Below are 19,378 nucleotides of genomic sequence, written 5' to 3' on the forward strand. Positions count from 1 at the left end.
TCAGACTTTACAGAGTTTAATTAAACTCTACTTAGGCTTTAGCCAATAATGATTAGATAAATACAGAAAGGATGACACTGAAGCAAACGTAAGTCCTATGCTAGACTCTTAGAAACAGCAGGCATGACATTATCCACAATATACTAAAGCAGTGCTGCTTAGCCTTTCTTAAAATCCAGAAAGAAGAGGGGAAAAAAAACCCAAACACATTCCCCACTATCCTGTGCAATGTTACCACAGTTGCTTTCTTTAACAAAAAAATAAATGAATCCTCAAAAGTTAGAGCAAGTTTTACTGTATTTGTTGTTGTGCGCATCCCCCAATTATTTTCTGTCTGAGTACAAAAGTGTTTGATTTCACAGCTTAGTTTCTAGTATCTTACAAAAAACATAAGGGCAGGAACGGTGTACTGAAGAACAGAATTTTAAAAATTCCATTAGCAAGAAATGAACCAATCATTAATTTATGGAATGTAACATCATAGTTCAGACTGGCAGTGCAAAATTCTCTGGAATTCACAGCAGCTCATTGATTAAGAAAATGGAAAGTCCCAAGAGAAAAAGCTGGTAAATAAAATAGAAGGAAAAAGAAATTAACATTGTTTCTGATAGAGGATGGAACTTAGCAATAAAACTACTTGTGTTTACATAGAGGGTGCAGTCTTTTGTTCAATGTAGTATAATTTTAGCTTCTTGACATTATTTCAGCAGGTTTACATGCCTTTTTTTCTTTCACAAAATGAGTACACGTTTTTGTATGACACCAAATGTTTACTAAATTTTGTTATTTGTTAGTATCATTTGATTATAGTAATTCTGTTTTATCACCACATACTGCTCTGCTTCTACAGAATTTCAAGCAGAGTTTAGATAAAAAAGTATTTTTATCTCTATTAGGATGGGAGGTAAAATGTCCTAAGATCTCCCAGATCTTTCTTTTTCATCTCTTAGCTGGTATTCCATGGTCTACCTTACCTTCTCCATGCCAGCTCTCTGCTCTTGGATTCTCCTCTCACATTTAGAGGAGAAATTGGCTGTGCCAGAGAGGAGGCAGGATTGGACACTGCTTGGGCTGCTGCTTTCCTCCACTGTACCCCGAGTGTACGTGAGGTTGCCTCTCCTCACACTGCCAGTGTCACAGCCCTGCATGAGCCAAAGGCAGTGCCACCAGAGAGATGTCCTGTAGCTCTTGCTGCCCTCTCCCCTGTCACCGCCTGAAGTCAGACCTGCCTGCCCGCCTGCTGCAGCCCCATCCCCTCAGACACTACAGGTAAGCCCAGGTGAGCTTGCTGCTGTCTCCACACCTTTCTCTTGGCACTGTCCCCTGCCAAAATGAAACTACTGCTCTTTAAGCAATGTGATATTCAAGCCCACACCAGGCTGGTCTACTGAGCCCAAAATATTTGTTTGCCTAGAAACAAAGTATTCTTCAGCTTCAACTACTGGAGGCCTCTCAAAAATGGTCACAGAGGTCCCCCTAGCAAAAGTGGTGAGAAAGTCCAGCCCTACTTACAGTATTAGATGACTTGGGGGTATCTCTTCAGCTGTGAGAATTTTAAAACAATTTTATTTAAAATATAACTTTTTGAAATAGCTTGCCTTCCTTTGTGATGGGACATGCTCAGCTTTCACTACATTTATGATGTCAAGAATCTGGAAAAAGAAACTTGAATGGGCTGACAGGTTAAAGCTGCAGTACTACACATTTAAGGTTTGTTTCTCTGTTTTACTTGCCAACACCATCATTGTATGTTTTGTTTAGCATTTTAAAATGCATCAAAAGTGGTAATTTTCATTTTATTTGAATGAGACTTGGTCTTTAACCCATAGCTAGATATGCATTGGTGACAGCTGCTTATCATTCTGTATTTCAGAAGAGGCTGAGTTCAGGCAGCAGCACCTCCTCTGACAGCTCAGAGCTCAGGCACTCTGCTACAGAGTGCTGAGAGGCAGCAGAAAGAACGCGGGTGCCACTTTAGCTCAGTGTTTGCATAATGATTCCTTCTTAACATCACATTTTAATTCAAGGACAAGGACTTCAGTAATTATTTACACCTCTTACAAAAGCACAAATCAAAATGACAAAATGTGTATGTGATCAGGTAATGCTACAAAATTGAGTAGTTTTTTTTGTTGTGGTTTAGTTGTTGTTTTTTGGTTTTTTTTTACAGGTACATACAGAAGTTTGGATGAAGACAAGTGAATACAGTTTGTACAAACAAGGAAAACAATGCAGTAAGTGAATACAAACACACCTTTCCAAGTTCAGAGGAAAATAAGAGCCTAGCTGTAGAATATGCATGTAACATTGATTACAACTTTTTCTCTGTTCTGGAACTCATAATTTAAATAACTCTTAACTGGGTGTGACTATGCAGTGCCTGCTCTTCCTCTTGCTGTTGTCATTACAAGAATGATCTTAAGATTCCTTTTGGTTTGCCTTATGCCAAAAATTTCTGTAACAAAAAACACCCCTCAGCATTGTATCTGCAGAACATATTCTTGCATGAACTGTAATAATACAACCTTTCCTTTATCCAAGTACCAATAAACTTCTAAGAATATTAGATCATTGAAGTTGTACAATGTCATTGTAGCTCAGTAACACCAGAACAGAAATAACTTAAAAACTATTTTTTATTTGAACCTGTCTGAAAATATTCCTGTGATTAATGAGGGAGAAGAGAACATGCATGTTTCACGCTACATTTGTAATGATCATTAGGTACTATGAACTCTTTTTGGATTTAATGAGAGAGTAGCTCTTGGGGTTTGAGAATTTACCCAGATTCAGAATTTTTGTGTCTGTTTTAGCAGCAACAGAATCCATTACTCACTGCATCATCCGCTAATGCCAGGATTATTCTTTTTAACTATGGTTTAGGTAAGAAACCAAATTGTGAAGAGTCTGATTGTTGGTTTTGGTTTGGTTTTTTTTTTTTAATAATGTCATCTATCAGGAAATGTGATTTTTGCAATTTCTGCTCGTTCATGCATCAGGTGCTAGGACTGTCACAGCAACAAACTGTCAACTGGAAATATTCATGGACAATTTACCCCAGGAAACAAAACGGAAGTCCCCATGGTTCTGGTTTGGAAGAAACAAAGGCTGGAAGTCCAACTGTAGCTGTCCCAGTGCTACTGAGGAAAAATCCCATGATTAAAATGGCCTGAACTGTTATCACACCCGCTAATTTCAGGTGACACTTGTGAGGCAGGTTCTGACCCTGTTATTGACCCTGGCCCAGTGTCAGCTCACCACCACAGCCCTTATGTGCGTGGACATGCCCCTGGCCACAGAGAGGTCCTGCCTGGGTGCAGGCACCCCTGGGCCAGGGTTTGCTTTCTGAAAGCCCACGTTTCAGATGGTTACAATTAATAATCATTTTCCAGACTAAAGAAAGGCCATTTTTATCAATAAAAGGTGAATAAAGGCTTCTTAGGTAGGAAGCATTATATTTTATTAAATGTTAAATTAATCAAGCTGTTGACCCTGTGGGAGAAAATGCTTAAATTTAATCAAATGTTTAAGTGCTTTACTAGAGAGAGAGAGAAAGCAGTGCCTGATACCTTGGCAGATCCGGCTCTAAATGAAAAGTAAAGTTTTGTTATAACCTTTGAGACAATTTACTTTCCATTCTGAAAACTGCACATATACAAGATAGCAGTTCTTACATAGTCATTCAGAAGTGATAGTTACCTCCAGCCCAAGGGAAAAGGCATGAGATGCACACAGCTGAACTGCATGTCAGAAAACAAAATCTAGTTAAACGTAATCATAATAGTGATGATCTTCATTTGAAAAAAGTGAAACAAGGAGGTAAGATTTACTCTTGGAATGATTCTGATTTAAATTAAAGATTAATAAACTTCATTAATTAAGTGCTTAACAGAAATCTATGTGATGTTGATAATCTGTTTGTTACATTTGCCATGTGTACAAATTTGCTGTGATTTATGGCTCATTAAAATGATTTTTCTGTGATTTCCCCCTTCTTCCCATTCACCCTAACCTTATTTCTGCTACTGCAGCAGCCATAGTTTTATTGTGCCTGTTGTGATACTTTTCTATTGTTGAAGATATTTATTCAGTTGTTCGCATGAAAGGTAACAACAAAAATATAGAGGGAGCTGAGGGAAATATGTTAGTTCTACTGTTGTCATATGCTAAAAAAACTAATAGTAGTATGAAAAATAGAGCTTCTTATTTATTAACATCCTGAATTTAACTACCATGTTCATAATGTGCTTTGAAAACATTCGGAGCAGTTTTTCTTAAAAAGAAAACCAAAACCACCCCATCCTAACAGATTTAAGTAAGAAGCACAGTCTTAAAAAAAAAAAAGGGAAAAAACCCCACAGAGGGTGATAGTTACTTGAAGGCATGGTGAAAATGAGGCAAGGTTACAGAATTTGTAGTGGATGGAAAGGAGCGAGGAAAATGATGCAGCTGGTTTAGGGCCATCCCACCAGTTGCTAGCTGAAGACCTTGCTGTTGGCCAAGGCCATTCAGCCTGTGGGATGGTTCCTCTGGGCCAAATGCCATTGTGAAGTCCCCAGTAGTGTTCTGGTTGTCCCCTGGTGGGAACTGCCAGAAACTCATCACATGAGTGAGATCCATGAAAGGCAGACTTGTAGTTTCAGTTGCTGCCTCTGTCTCTTTGTGCACTGGGTACTTGTTAGTATCCCCTACAGGCCCTGAGGAAGCTTCTTCCATACTGATTTTGTGAAGAGACTGAGGTTCTGGTAACGGCAGGTCCTCGAGAAGATGCACATTGTAACCTTTAACATCCACTTTTATTGGCAGATTCTTGAGGGATCCTGCTGCAAGTGAGGTAGAACTAAGGTCATATTTATTAGGCTGATGAAGGTTCAGGTTGGTAGGGACGGCTGTTGAACATGGTGTGGGATGGACAGCTGGAAGGCTGTCTGCACAGCCCATCCTTTGCAAGTGAGGAGAAGGTTCAAGAGGAAGAGCAGTTTGTAAGCTTGGCTGGGAATGAAGATGTGAACAGTTGTATTCCTCTGATTCTGAACTATTCACAATACCATTCTGCACAGAGACCCTTTCAGGAAGAGGGGACAGCATGCTGGCATCTTCTTTCAGTCTGTATGGGAAAAGCTGGTCAAGGAGACCCACTGAGTCACTGTTCTGCAACCTGCTCTTTAGCAGTTCCTGTGGATGAGTCTTCCTGGTATGGCGTGTCAAGTGGTCCTTCCGCCCAAACCTTTGGGCACAAAACTGACACAGAAAGTCTTTACAGCCTGTGTGAACCACCATGTGACGCCGCACATCTTTGCGGGTATAGAAGTGACGCTCACAGTGGTCACATTTATGTTTCTTTTCCTTCATATTGCCAGCTGGTTTCCCTGCATGACTTTTGAGATGTTCCAACAGAACCTCAGTACCGCCAAACTCTTGGGCACATACCCTACAGGTAAGGTCCCCACTGGTGGCAGCGTGAAGAGCCAAGTGTCTCTTATAGCCTAGTTTGGTGTTGTACTTCTTGCCACACTCTTCACACTTGAAGGCCATCTTGTTAGGGTCATGAGTCTGAAGGTGATTCTTTAGATGGTCTTTCCTGTGAAAGGTCTTTTCACAGTAGCCACACTGGTGAGATTTCTGTGGAGAATGAGTAGCAGAGTGCCTAGGACAAAAAACCAGAACACACACACAAAAATGTTATTTGTGTTTACATTTATTCTAGTACATTTACTCTCACAGATTCAAGACTTGAAAACACCGGCATCCTTGAAGGAGGGCCTTTTTTCAAGTTCCCAGGTTATTAGTAAGACCCTAAAATTTTTTTCGGGGGGAAAGGTTTTAATCATCAATCATAGAGTAGGTTAAAACTGCTCAACACAGTCTTTTTGAGCAGCCACCACAATTAAGGGAGATTAGTTTTCTCCAATTCTACCCAAACAAGAATAATAAAACCTGGAACTCAGGGATTAACTGTCACTAGAACACCCCTCACATCCAGCAGAAAAGGAATGCCTTCAGAGCTGTACCTGAGCAGTTTATATTTGGAAATGAAGGCTTTTGTGCATCCGTGCTGTGAACACTTGTAGGGGCGCTCCCCTTTGTGCGTGTAAGTGTGGACGGTGAGCTTGTCAAAGGAATCAAATATCTTCCCACAGAGTCGGCAAGGGTAACTGTCTGGCTGCTTCGCTTCTTTTCCCTTCAACAGTGAAGACCGACCATTTCTCCATTTAGGTATAAACCTCACGAGAGCATCACAAGTGCTTCCTGAGCCGGCACAGCTAAACTTTGCAGCAGAGGAACAGGAAATGGTCCCAAAGCACTGAGTAATGCTTTTGCCTAAGGACGCTCCTCTCAGTTTCCCTTTGAGTTTGCTTTTTGCTTTTACAGGTCCCAATTTATTTGGTGGTCTGAACCTCGTAGGAAGGACTCGGTCTTTATGGATGCACTGGTGAGATTCCAGCAGAGCAAAAGTTGCAAAAGAGCTTCCACAACTGGAGCATATCCAAGGGTCTACAGGCTCTTTCTGCAATGAGAATAGAAACAGTTCTTTCTTATTGGCCATTCTAAGGAAAGGTCATATTCTTCTCACCGATCTTCGCCTGGGCTTTCCCATATCCATTACTGTCTTTGGCAATAGTTACTTCTGTGTACTACCACACAGGTGTTCAACTGACAAAAGATTCTCTCTAAGAATACAAATTCGAAGGAAAAAAAAAGGTTGGCTAAATACTGATTTACATGGTTTTGTTTAGCATTTACTGTAACACTCCTAACTCCTTCATCTTTGTTTATCTGCGCTTACTGAATTTCAAAGTCTCTACATTTGTTGCATTTATGAAATTACTTATAAAAGAAGCTGAAAATTGTACTTTAGACTGACATAATTTATCTGCTATTGCAACCTCACAAAAATGTCTGATTTTCTGCACACTAATGTAGTTTAGCCATACAGGATTTCCCTGTGTTTTGGACGGACTCCATGCTTTACCGGACAGCAATGGTCAATGTCTCCAGGAGAGACTTCCTCACTTAGCTTGACATTTGGCATTAGATTTTCATTAACCAAATAAGAAACATTTTGGTTTTAGGGATCTCAAGCCTATCCTGAATTAGAGGTATTAAATTATTTCTGGTTTTGGGGTTTTTTTTATACAGTATATTATTTGGAAGTATTATTTCTGTGGAAATAAGAGCTCTATTGGATTCAGTTGAATTCACTTTAAATACTGACATTATAAAATTTCTAATGAAAAACAAATACAAAAAACCTCCAATTGCTGATGAAACGTACTTCCAATTAATACACGACAATGTACTTCCTCAGCTGTGTCTACCTTTTATGTAAGCTTCTCATAAACTGACTTTACTTTCCCTTGCTCCTGGGCTAGCTTGCTCTGGAGAGCATGGTAAGGCTGTGTCCACTCCATCTTTATTTCCAGACTGAACCCTCCTCTCTGTTACTCATGTCTGATGCTGTGGCTCTCTCACACCTTCCTTTGGGGCACACTCTGAAGGCCTCATATGCCTTCTTGAAGAATGAATTCCCAGTTCATTTGTATTCCCTGTTTCACATTTCCTTCTAGCTTGAGTACAAATTTTCACAGCCATGTTTTCAACACTTAACAAGTTTTTCCTATCAGTTTAAGGACTTCTGCTATCAGAGGGGAAGGTATTGGGATTAGAAGAGAAGGGTTGTTGCACAGGAAAGACTCAAATAATCTGTGGATAATCCGACCAATTGGTCAGAGCATAACAAGGGGAAATGGTGAAAGAAGTCTGAGGCTGGACTGCTTGGTTATGCATGAATTAGTGCCAGTGTTTAGTCTTCCCAATACATCGAGCGGTGCCTCTTATTTCTGACTACATCTAATGGCTCCATTGGATTACAAACATAGGAGAGGAAGAGCAGCCTTTCTCTGAGTAGCTGTTTGGTTAAAACTGCTCTTGGCTTTGTGTTAGCCAACTCGTCTATAGTCTAACCTTGCATGACCAGAGTTACATAAACAGAGAAAGCACGTAAATAAACTATAATTTACTATGTATAGTGATGGCCTGAATGCAGATTAGGGGTACTTACTGCTACTGGAGGCAAAGGACAGACATCTGATTCTTCTTTAATGAAGACTGCGGAAGCTTCCATAAACTTGGCGTAATCGGCAGCATACCATACTTTCAGTTCTGTGTGGGGTTCAATTGGCTGTGAATGGAAAAAATATAGCACATATTTACTTGTGCCTATTTTCCTAAACCAAATAATATGGAAGACTGGAGGGGCTGGGGTGTGCCAGTTGTTGTCCTTACTCAAGCTGCACTCTTTGACTCTGTCTAAATTATTGGTAACTTAGTTTCAAGATTCAAGCACTTTTTGAGCATTATTACCCACTAGGGCTTAACACTTTCTGTTCTTAAAAGCAGAATTGTGCAGAGATTTGGGGGGTAGGGGCAATAGCAGGAGGGATGCCTCAATCCTCATGACCTTTGCTCAGTGAGATGTATTTGTCTGTGATGTTCAGATATCCAGCAGTCTTTCCAAGCAATATCCCATGCCCATTCCTTGATGTCTGGAAGCCCACTGGACACAACACTTAACTGCAGGGTACAGACAAAGGAAAAAACCATCATGAACGCACAACAGCTTGGATGCCAAGCTGGATATGTCACACTGAGCATGGGTGCAGAGCTGATCAATATGTGGACTGCCACTCAAATTGGCATGTTTCCATGTGCTGGCTCTGATGTGTCAGGCTCACTAAGCATGTACTTTATTGTAACTCTCCCCTCCTTCCACTGAAGCCTTCCCCCAACAGGATTAAGGGAGCCCATAATCTGCAGTCTCCCATCCAGTCATGCTTGCCCAAATCTTTCCTTGGACTGGACTATGACCTCTTCTGACAAATACTTTCAGTCAATAGAACAGCAAATAAAAGAGAGGAGTGATTACACTCACTGGCTAAAGATCTGTTAGTTCTTTAAAAGCAAAGGAGAAAACTAAACTTTAGGGTCATGATTTATATGACTCCCTGACCCTGTACACAATTTTCTTCATCTATAATAAAACCCAACACTGCTGCTACAGGGGTAGAGCCAAACTGCACTGTAGTTTGTAGTTTTATTTTAACTAAGCTAAACTTGTGTCACTGAAAAAAAAAAACTAGCCCAAGAGGAGAGCAGCTGAGTCTTATTCTACAAAATGTGACATCATAAAATGCACTTATTTTATAACATCGGTGTGGGATAAGCATGGTAAAGACAATTTAGATTGTGAATGCTGAGAGGTGAGGGATAATTTTGTGTATAATGTTGAAAACTGAATTTTTGGACTCCCAAGCAGAAGCCTGCTTGCTAACTACAGTCAGTATGGGTTGGTTGTGCGCTTTGATAACACCTGGCCTAAACAGAAATGGTACATGCTGAATTTTCCACTCAACTAAGGACATGAGGCAGAGCCATCAACTACGAGGCTGATCATGCACTGTGCTCCTCCACATAGTCTATTTCAATGGAGAAAACCAAGCTGTGGGGAACTTCAGAGGTACAAATGTCTGAGGATGTCCTACGACCTTGGCCAGTGACACCTGAGACTGGTACCCACAAACAACTGCGCAGCATGACACTGTCGTGACCTTCCGCCCAAAATTACAGGACCAGCAACTATCTTCCCTGCGGGAAGTTGAGACCTGGTCAATGTGACTTTGGAGGGCAAATGCATCAGTGTGTGAAATTGTCAAGTAAGGTAAGAGCTCTAATCTCAGTAAAACTGACATCAAACATCAGTATCCAAATCCACTACAAGTTGTCTTTTATTCTGTGCCATCTGTGAGAATAAAACAAAACTACTACTGTGCCCATGTGAAACTATCCTGGGATCAAACAACAACCATGGATGACTTTTACTTTCTCACAATGTATACCTTTTAAAAGTAGAGGCTGCAGCCATTAGGTCAACAAGGCAGCTAATGGTACTGTTAGTATGTCACTTACATGTATGCTTTAGTAGTTATAGTTTCATGTCACCAAAATCCTATTTTTTTTTGTAAAAACAGTGGAGAAAGGAGCCGATCCTGTCCCCAACTTAACATACTTCATTAAAAATATCTTGAGAAAATATCTTCATAGTCAGCCCTAAGGCAGCCTCATGGCATGACAAGAAGGGTGTACTACTGCTTTCACTGACCAGGACAAAATCTGCAGGATGACACAGTACCATGAATGATACTGTGATTCAGGAGAAATAAAACCCAAGTCATGCCCTATGATACACAGCACAGTAAAGGTTCCAAGACACATGCCTAACCCTAAGATACTCTGTGTGAGTATATAGGATACAACTCTCCATTAATGCCAATAAGCAGGGTTCTGCTGAAGTCAGCAGAGAGCTGGTTCAATAGTACTTAAATTATACTGGAAATTGTAAGTTGCCAGTTCATAACAACTACTTCTCAGCTGGATTTTAATTCCATAGTAACTTCTTTTGACTAATATCCACTCCTTTTTCTTTTTTCCACATTTTAACGTTGTTCACAATGATACACAAGCATTACGTTCAACAGATAGACTTCAGTTTCCCAAGTATGCAAGAAAGTTATTTCTGATTAAAACAAACTTTGCCCGAGAAAGTGGACAAAACAACTAAAAAGACTGTATGTTCCAGTGTCATTTATAGAGACCACTTTGTTCTCTCTCCACAGATGAAGATGCAGTCCACAATCTCTAACATAAACTGATCATTTCATGGCAACATTGCATGTTGCTAAGTTATTGCTTAGTTATGCAGTTAAGTCTTCAGATTTAATGAGCATGGAAAATAGTACATAAAGATTCTGCTTAACACCCTGTTCCTGAGCACATGGTAATGTGCTCAGAAAACACTACATGTCCAAAACTGCAATAAAGCAAAGGAAATTTGTTATTTCCAGAATGAAGTACTGTCAAATGTAACAAGGCTAGATAATCTTACCATGTACCTATCTGGAACTGAGAAACTTTACTAAATGCAGTTTAAACACCACCATCAGGAATGATTTTTATGTTTCCCTCTGCTCAGTTTCTTCACTACCCACAACAGCAGGTACACACCACCTTTCCTGAAAAACCCCATACACTGCTTGCTTTACAATGGATTAAGTGATATAAAAGGTAGTGTGCAATAAAGATCCAGTTGGCAGAATATAATCAATCTTTCATCTTTAAAAGAGTTGGTCTTTCAGAACCTTTCCTTATACATTTCCATTTGGATGACAGGTGAAGCAATGTCAGTTTAACTACCTTAACTGTTGTGAAGTAAACTTCTCCACAGTGCTGATAAGCCACAAGGGTCTGTTCTTCTTGGTTCCGGGCTAGCCGGACAAACATCATCCAGTTTCCACAGTCTTCATTGGGAGTGTCCAGAAAGTACTTCCCTCCATCTTTCAATACCTGAAACAAAGGGGAAGAATGAGCATGATAAAACCAAGTCCCGCATAGAAGCACATTAGTTTTTTTAACTTGGAGTCACAGGTATCAGTTATTTACCCTGTCTTGCTCATATGTCCTTTGAAATTGTGGTTGTTTTGAAATAGATCACTCCTAAAGAATACTAACTGCAAAAGAAAGTGACCAACGAATACCTGCTGAGCACCCTGCTACTAAAATAACTGTAGGGCTTTGTATGTACTTCCAGTTTATATTTCATCATTTTTATGTTATATAGAGATAATATTATAAGAACTAAGTGCAGGCAGGTAGAAAGATAAGCTTTATGCCTTAATCTACTTCCTGAGTACTTGATAATCTCAAACTTCAGTGCTGCTACATTTTTCATGGAACAATTGTATAACTTGTGTAATAAGTTCAGAGAGGTAACATACAATATAATGGCATTTTAACAGTCTTGTCCTTTTCCCCTTAACAAGCAAAAGTAAATACAAATGAACAACTGTGCCAGAAAGATCTCTTTCTTCTTGCTTTACTTCATTCTTCCCAGATTCCCTTCCAAGAAGATGCCTCTTGGAGGTAAATACTATTGTCTTCCAACAAGACAGTTGCTTTTCTGCAATAGTGTCTCAAACATTGACCAACGAAGCTGCACAACAGATGTGAGCACAGCATATATCTGTTCTACTAGTCATATAACTGAGTAATTAATTTCAAAAAAAAGTTGCATTTTTATTGCTTCTGGGAACTATTTTATCTAACTGCATCACATTTCCGATGAAAACACCTGCCTGTTGGACAAGTTCGGTCACATACTCATGCTAGGGAGAAGTCGAGGCAGCTATTGCTGTCATGTAGGAAATCTGGGACTCTAATCTCCTCTTCTGAAGAAACAGTCCATTCATCAGCCAGAGCTGTGCTTATCACTGTATACTTTTAAGCAAACGGTGCTGAGTGATAGAGGATAGGGTGTGGTTTACAATGGCTTGGTGAAGAGGAAGGAACTGGGTGCTTAGCTCATCCATCCATTGTTAGAGAAGTACGTTTTCTACATTTGTAAGAATTAAAGTGTCTCATAAAAAAACTGAAGAAACTTAGTTATGGAGAAGAGCAAATCCTTTCTGGTGACGATATGCCATGAAAATCGCACAAATTATTCTCCTGGCAGTGTTATTCTCCTGGCAGATCATTCCCATGACTTCCATGTGCTAATGAAGTTTACGGCAACTACTGAAGCTATTACTTTTGCTCTCAAACAGAATTATGGAAGTATTTTCTTCACAACACACTGTTTTCTAGCCCTGAGCTTCCGGAGAAAGCTCGTACAAAGACATAAAGCGTATCACAGGACAGCTGCTGCCGGTGTCTCTCTACTGGGGGGTGAGAGGGCCTGATATGAAGTACAAGCTCTGGAAGAACCGTGACCTGTTGGGAAGTCCTGACAGAGGCTGTGACTTGACCATGGACTCGCTGTATGACAAGACGTGTGCTCAGGCATGACCCCATGCAGCAAAATGCAAAGATTGGAACCTAGAGGATTACCATCAGCTATCGCTCCCAAGGAATTCCTGTGGTAAAGGATGTGCACGTCTAAGCTAGGCCAGTCCTGTGAGGCCACTATTTTTGCTGCATAAAGTGTGAACAATAATGTCATGGTCCAGATGAGATGATTAGAATCTGTGTGTGCAGCAACAGATGGTACCAGCACTAAAAAACAATCTGACTACATAAACTGAGTAGTGCACTGTGTGTCAAACTTTATATATAATATAAACACATTATTAAGAAATGTTTCCCCATCCCTGCACTGTTCCTCCCTACTAAGCAAGTGCCTTAGTGCGTATTTCTGCCATCATCTCTAATCCAGTGCACAAACTCAAACCTCCCAGTGGTATGGTGTAAAGCACAAATCCTTTTGTGTTATCTGGGAAGACAGTTCAGTAGCCAGGCTCTGTGAAAAGTTTATTAAGAGCTGTTAGACTGAGAAGTCCAACATTCTGAAAATGGCAAAACTAGAAAGCAGAAAAGCAAAGTTCTAGAAAACACAACATACAGGAACATATTGGTATTTCAGGTTATGCTGTATTGCCTAATAATGTGATTTACATTCATACTTACAGACCAAAAGCACAGTTAATTAACTAGATCAGTTGGCAAATTGACTGACTAAAATACATAAATACACATGAACTGCTAAAGACATATACACACTACATAGAATGTCAGTGGGTTTTTACCTGCAGGACTAGCCTGCTCTCATCATAGCAGGTCAGTTTTGTAGACAGTTGACCAACATAAGGACCAAACTGTGTTCTCTTCTGTATTACTTTCTTTGCAAATACACCAAGGACTGTGAACAAAGAGAGACCAATCTAATATTAATATAGACATCACAAACTATTTCCTATACATTTACAGCTGTGAAAATGGAGATAAACAAACAGTGCAGAACACATAGATTCTTCTTCTAGACAAGTAAGCCCTAATGTGAAGAATCTAAAAAGGATGTAAATAGGTACTGATATTTTTTTTTTAAATGGGTACTGCATTGAATGCAAAAGTGCCTAAAGTCCATGACAGGACATTAAACTGAGTATGCAACACAATTGTGTTGCTACTCTTCAATCTACAAACTGATGTTATCATAGTGCTCTCCTTGTTGGCATAATCTGAGAGGTTGTTCTCTCCCGATATGAGTGGAGAGGATCTATAAAAACATAACATTATTCTGCAACACTCATATCAATGGAGTGGCAGAATAGACACCTTGTCATTCTCTTTCTGAAATGCAATCTAGGCAGGACTACTTTTACACAGGTACCCGTGGAAAATTTGTGCACTAAGGACATCTTTTCCTTGTTCGAGTCTGGGCATTTGAATTGCCTTGCCTTCAGAAGGAAACAACAGTCTTTTGAAAGGATGAACTGAAGATGCTGCAAAATTACCCCGCTGTGATCTTTTGCATTTGCAGGGGGTGGATGAGTGATATCATTTACCATTTTGTTTCTTTCTTTTTATTGAGTACTCTTTCCTGGTTTACATGCTTGGGGTTAAAAAAAAGTAATAGTGCATGGCTGTTACTATTAGATACAAATTCAACATTCATTAAACTTGAATTGACTGAACAGAGCTAGCTGGTTGCTCACAGCTAAATGTCACACCAGTTCTGGCTAATGTCCTGCCATCAGTCTGTGCTTCTAAGTTAGTAGAAATCAGTCATAAAAAACAGTAGCTGACTGTGAGCTTTAGCTGTGCCCAGCTGAAAATAAAGCAGTCTTCATACTGCTAATGCCCAATGATTATGCCTCATGAAAACAAGCCAGTGCTAGTAATTTTGCCTCCTCTTTCTCAAATGTGGGAAAAAGAGCTAAAATACTTACTCTGCTGGTTTCCAGCTCGCAGCTCCAACACTCGCAAAGTGAGGTAGTGAGGTAGGGTGAGACGGGCTCGGCTGGGAATAACCCTATCTTTAGCCCTGATGAGTGGTCCGTGGAGTTTGCATTCTCCTACAAGGCTTCTACCACAATCCTCACACCCTACAAATCCAGAAAAGGGAACCTGTTACTAAAAATGGCATACTACTTTCAAATTTAATCTCCTCTAATTTTGTCACCTTGAGAACACATCTGGAATTACTAATGCTTTTCTTCACACCAGTGTTCTACATAAATTAGTGAAAAGATTATCTGCAGGAACTGAATTAGGAAGGTTTGAAATAACACCTCCAGTCTGTGCATTCTCTTGTGTGCAAATTGCTGGGTCCTGACCTCCAAAGATTTATACATGTGTTCAATTGGAGATGTCACAAACTGTGCCTCTGAAGACTGAGACGGCAGCAAAACTGGAGCTCATTGTGTGCTCACCTATAAATCAAGGTGCATATATGAAATGCACCAGAAATGAGAAGGACAAAGCTGTTAGTAACAACATGGCAAGGTTAGTCCCTTCCAACCTTACCCATTCTGTGATTACGTAATCCTGTAATTTGCAGAGATCCAAGGAATTCAAGGAAGACTTTGTGTCTGCTGCACAGACCATTCTCAGCAGAAGACAAGACCCACTGTGTACCATGAAAAATAAGTATGATGGGTCTTACAGTCACAACTCAGTTGACAATCACACAAGGGCAGCCTTCTTGCAGGCCTCGCTGCCTATGGGAGTAAGGAAAAGGGGCACACCACATCTCCCAGTTGCTGGTTCCAATAATGACATCTGCAGGCTGAACACATGTACCATCCAGAGAAGTCATTAAAGAAAAACACATGTCTGCAAACTGACTTTCCCCCAGCACAGTGAGATATTTTTGGTTCAGTGCAGCTCAAACTGGTTGCCAGGGAAACTCATACTGAGCAGCGACACAACTGAGCAATGAGACTTTCCAGCAGAAGGTCATCTTGGCACTGCTGTCACGCAGGGCGATGGGAAAAAGGGGACTTCTTGCACAAAACATTTTTATAGACAGCAGAAACCAAACCAGTAAGCCAACAGTGCTTTATGATTGAGTTAAAAGGAAAAGCTGGTGTTGGTCATCCATGACTACCTCATTTTGTTTTCCTTATGAAAACTCTGCTGAGCAAGTCTATTCAGTAAGCAACAATACAGAGCAGAGGAGGGGAGCCAGCACAGTCAAGAGAGTCCAAGGGAGCCACAGGACATTGTAGCAGAGACTGGGGCAGAAGAGGTGAGGCTTCACCACAGACAGGGGCTTGTAACCAAGGAGAGGTCAAGAGAAGCATAGAAAGCTCAGGAGACTTTGCCTGGGGAGACATCGGAGATGTCTCTGAGAAAGGACACTAGCACCATAAATGCCATTACATATTAAGGGTAGCTCAAAAAGGTTTTTGTTTGTAAACAGATGTAGGCACTTGACTAAATTACACACCTTGATAGTCTAGTCCAAAATCTCCCAAATAAGCTGGAAGTGTTCCTAGACAGTTCTTTGGGCGCTCCATCAATTTTAAATGAGGAGGTAGACCTGTGTGTTTGTCAGGCTGCAGGCACTACAATAGTCTGTATTTTTCAGTAATTTGGGGAACGTGTAAGTTTTCTTTTGCCATGGCTCCCAGGCTGCAGGCCTGCACTATGAGTAGCTGAAATACATTACTTTTTTTGCAAGTGCTACAGATAAAGAACATGCCCCTCTACAGCCCTCACTTAAAATGCACAAAAAACAACAATACAGCTGCAAAGCATATTTTTCTTGTTATACACTGGTTTGTGTACCTGAAAGTCCTTTACAGCTAGGCTGCAAGAAAAAACAATTTCCTTGGTGATTTAACTTAATTGGCTTTTAAATAGATTCCAGAAGTCACCCTTCTGAGGACAACAAAATTAGGAGGGCTTCCTGAGCTTACCTAGAATAATAGTAACTTTGTCTCAAGTCAAACAGCTCCTGCTTGGAGAGTCATTGTATGCAAACTGCCAAAACACATTACCAAAAGCAAAATGGAGACAAAGAACTGCTGTTGGAGGAAGGATGTGTCTAATCGTAAAGTACACGACCTTATCAATCCATGCCATACCTCTGTGATTCATCACTACCAAGCTCCTGAGCAAACCTCTCAGCCTCCCCGGGGCAGTGCCCACCGCAGAGGCCCCAGGGTGGGCAGCTCACAGGCAGGCGGGAAAAGGAAAGCAGGGGAAAAGGGTATTCTTTGAATCGGCCTCCAAACTCAGCAGTAATTCATTAGCTAATTGTCCTCCATTACCCTTAGTCCTCCAGATCCAAGACATAAGGTCTGAAATGATTCACACAGGTGGGTACTGGGGAGGCACTCCTCTAAAATCAGGGACTGCTTTGCATCAGAAGAGGTGTTGAGCATGCCACTGAGCTTAGCAGCCCCACAGATGGCTCCCCAGGTAGCACACCTAAGCAGCATGACAAAGTCCTGAATGAAATTTGCTGCAGAGCTGGAAGTGCTTTTAAGCACCTTGGGACCTGGCATAGCTGCACGCCGCCTTGAAATATCCAGAGCTGCCCAAGGCTTGTTCTAAGATTTTCTATGTTTTTTTTTTACATGGGACCTGAAGATAACTAGATTACTTAAGTTATTTAAGAGGCATACTGGTATTACATTCACTGAACAGTATTTCTGACTCCACACCAACATGTTAGTACCCTGACTCAGAATTTATAGTGCTCTAAAAATTGCCAGGTGTACCAGAACCACAGGACTGGAGCACTGCAAACAGAATAATTTCAGGGACTACCCTGGGGAACAGGGATCTTCGTAATTTCTCTCCCCAAAACTAACAGTGCAAAACGGTCAAGTTCACAATCTTCCTCAGAGATAACTACAGATCAAGTCATGATCCTTTGTATATCAGTGCTAAATTACTGATGCCATTGGTGAAGGAATGTATATGTAGCTGCAGCACAGCACCGGTTTGCAAAGCTTATACAGATTTTATACCCCTTTTTACCTTGGCTAATTAAGTAAACTGCATTTTTTCAACAACAGCCTCAGAACTCACTCTGTTTTGAAATATCGAGCATCCAGCCATGGAAACAACACACACTTTGTTGTATTAGCACTAGAAATGAAATACACTTGGTTAGAAAAATCATTTTCTGTGAAGAAGATTTCTTCTGCTTTTTGTTGGGCACTTTAGTACCTCAATGCTTTTGCAGTTTCCTTGCTCCCTTAAACTGTATTTACACAAACAAAATTAATGGGCTCGAGGTCATGTGCAAGCATGCAAGAAAAAGTAAAACTGCCACCATTCCTCTGCTTTGCTGTGATTTAGACGAGTAGGGAGTAAAAAGAAATAAATGAGATTCACAGGAGTTACAAGCTGTTAAAAAACATATCGTGTCATTTACTATACCTTTAGAACAACAGTGCTATATTGTCCCCTAGAGGGTATTTCTTCATTCTTTCTCTGTCTTTGCAGTGATTCGGAAAAACTTCCAAATCATGCTTTTTTATCTATCTAGAGATACAACTACACAAGCTAACAAATCTTGTAGCTGTTAAGATTTTTACTTTGCTGAACTTCACTGCAGCAGGGGGGAGACAGGCATGCAGAAGAGCCTGGCATGGGTGCAGGTGCAGACTCTGACCAGGTTGCAGGTGTGCAGCCACCACCTTAATCACAAGGACAAGGTGCTCACCCCCTACAAACTGCCTCTGGAGGGGCTAACAGAAGGGCATATCTGTACACCCCAAGCCTGGTATCCCTGCGCCTGAATCTGCTCCCACTTCTCCCAGATATTGAGAGGCATGGTTGGCAGCAGCCACGGCTTTCCCTGGCTCTTTGGGTCATCAGAAAAGTGAGACCCACTGCCTACAGGATGCACTCCGACCACATGAGCTGACCGAACGGTGGTAGCCATGTTCCCAAGGAGGTGAATGGGCTGCGAATGTGGCTCACCTGTACCGTCCTCACCATGCTGGTTCTTCCCCCCAGTCCAGGTCTAGCTGACAGTTCTCCTTTGCTTCAGACTATACAGCCTGGCAGCCTCAGTGACCAGCCTGCCTCGCCCTCCAGACAGCTCTGGGGCCAGCCACGCTGCACAGGGACAAGCTCCCGCAGCCAACAGTAGCCAAGCTGGCACAGTAGCTTGGGCAAGCTGGACTTGAGCACAGTCAACAAACTGGTTTCCAAAACAGCAGCACTGTCGAGTACTGTGCCACCCCCACAGGCACAAGCCCGGCCTCGGGGAGAGCTCATTAGCGTGGGCAAGGAGCCACAGGCTGCGGTTACACAGAGTCTGCTGCAGAGATAACAGGAGCTATACATAACCATACTAGGAACTACAAACACTGTCATGATAGCTCAGACATGCCACCAGCTCCTTAACCAATCAGCAGCAGAACATCACTTTTTAAAACCAGTTTGCTAAAAATTAGATGCCTATCAGGACGTCCTTCCTGCGTTTTCTCCAACCTCTATTTTCAAGAGAGACTTTACAGTACCTGAACACTTCAGTGGCCCACAAGATGCCTGCGGTACAATTACGTTCCCTGTGAAGGCAGAG

General features: G+C 41.2%; 1 protein-coding gene across 4 annotated transcripts in view; it reads right to left on the reverse strand.

Moving 5' to 3' along the window:
* PLAGL1 (PLAG1 like zinc finger 1) overlaps positions 1-19,378 on the reverse strand; it is a 50,263-nt gene continuing 30,885 nt past the window's right edge. For 2 of the 4 annotated variants that reach the window (XM_051801551.1, XM_051801552.1), the window contains exons 3-8: positions 14,778-14,933; positions 13,635-13,747; positions 11,251-11,400; positions 8,063-8,182; positions 6,012-6,508; positions 1-5,647 (exon numbers count right to left, since the gene is read on the reverse strand). In XM_051801551.1, the coding sequence (XP_051657511.1) occupies positions 4,372-5,647; positions 6,012-6,508; positions 8,063-8,182; positions 11,251-11,400; positions 13,635-13,747; positions 14,778-14,933 (2,312 nt within the window). In that variant the 3' untranslated portion in view covers positions 1-4,371. Of the gene's footprint in view, positions 5,648-6,011; positions 6,509-8,062; positions 8,183-11,250; positions 11,401-13,634; positions 13,748-14,777; positions 14,934-17,820; positions 17,844-19,378 lie in introns of those variants that run through there. The other 2 variants (XM_051801554.1, XM_051801553.1) reach the window with 2 other exon arrangements.

This window comes from Manacus candei, unplaced genomic scaffold (assembly GCF_025592945.1).
Source record: "Manacus candei isolate 608988 ecotype Guabito, Panama unplaced genomic scaffold, ASM2559294v1 h1tg000052l, whole genome shotgun sequence".
Classification (NCBI taxonomy): domain Eukaryota; kingdom Metazoa; phylum Chordata; class Aves; order Passeriformes; family Pipridae; genus Manacus; species Manacus candei.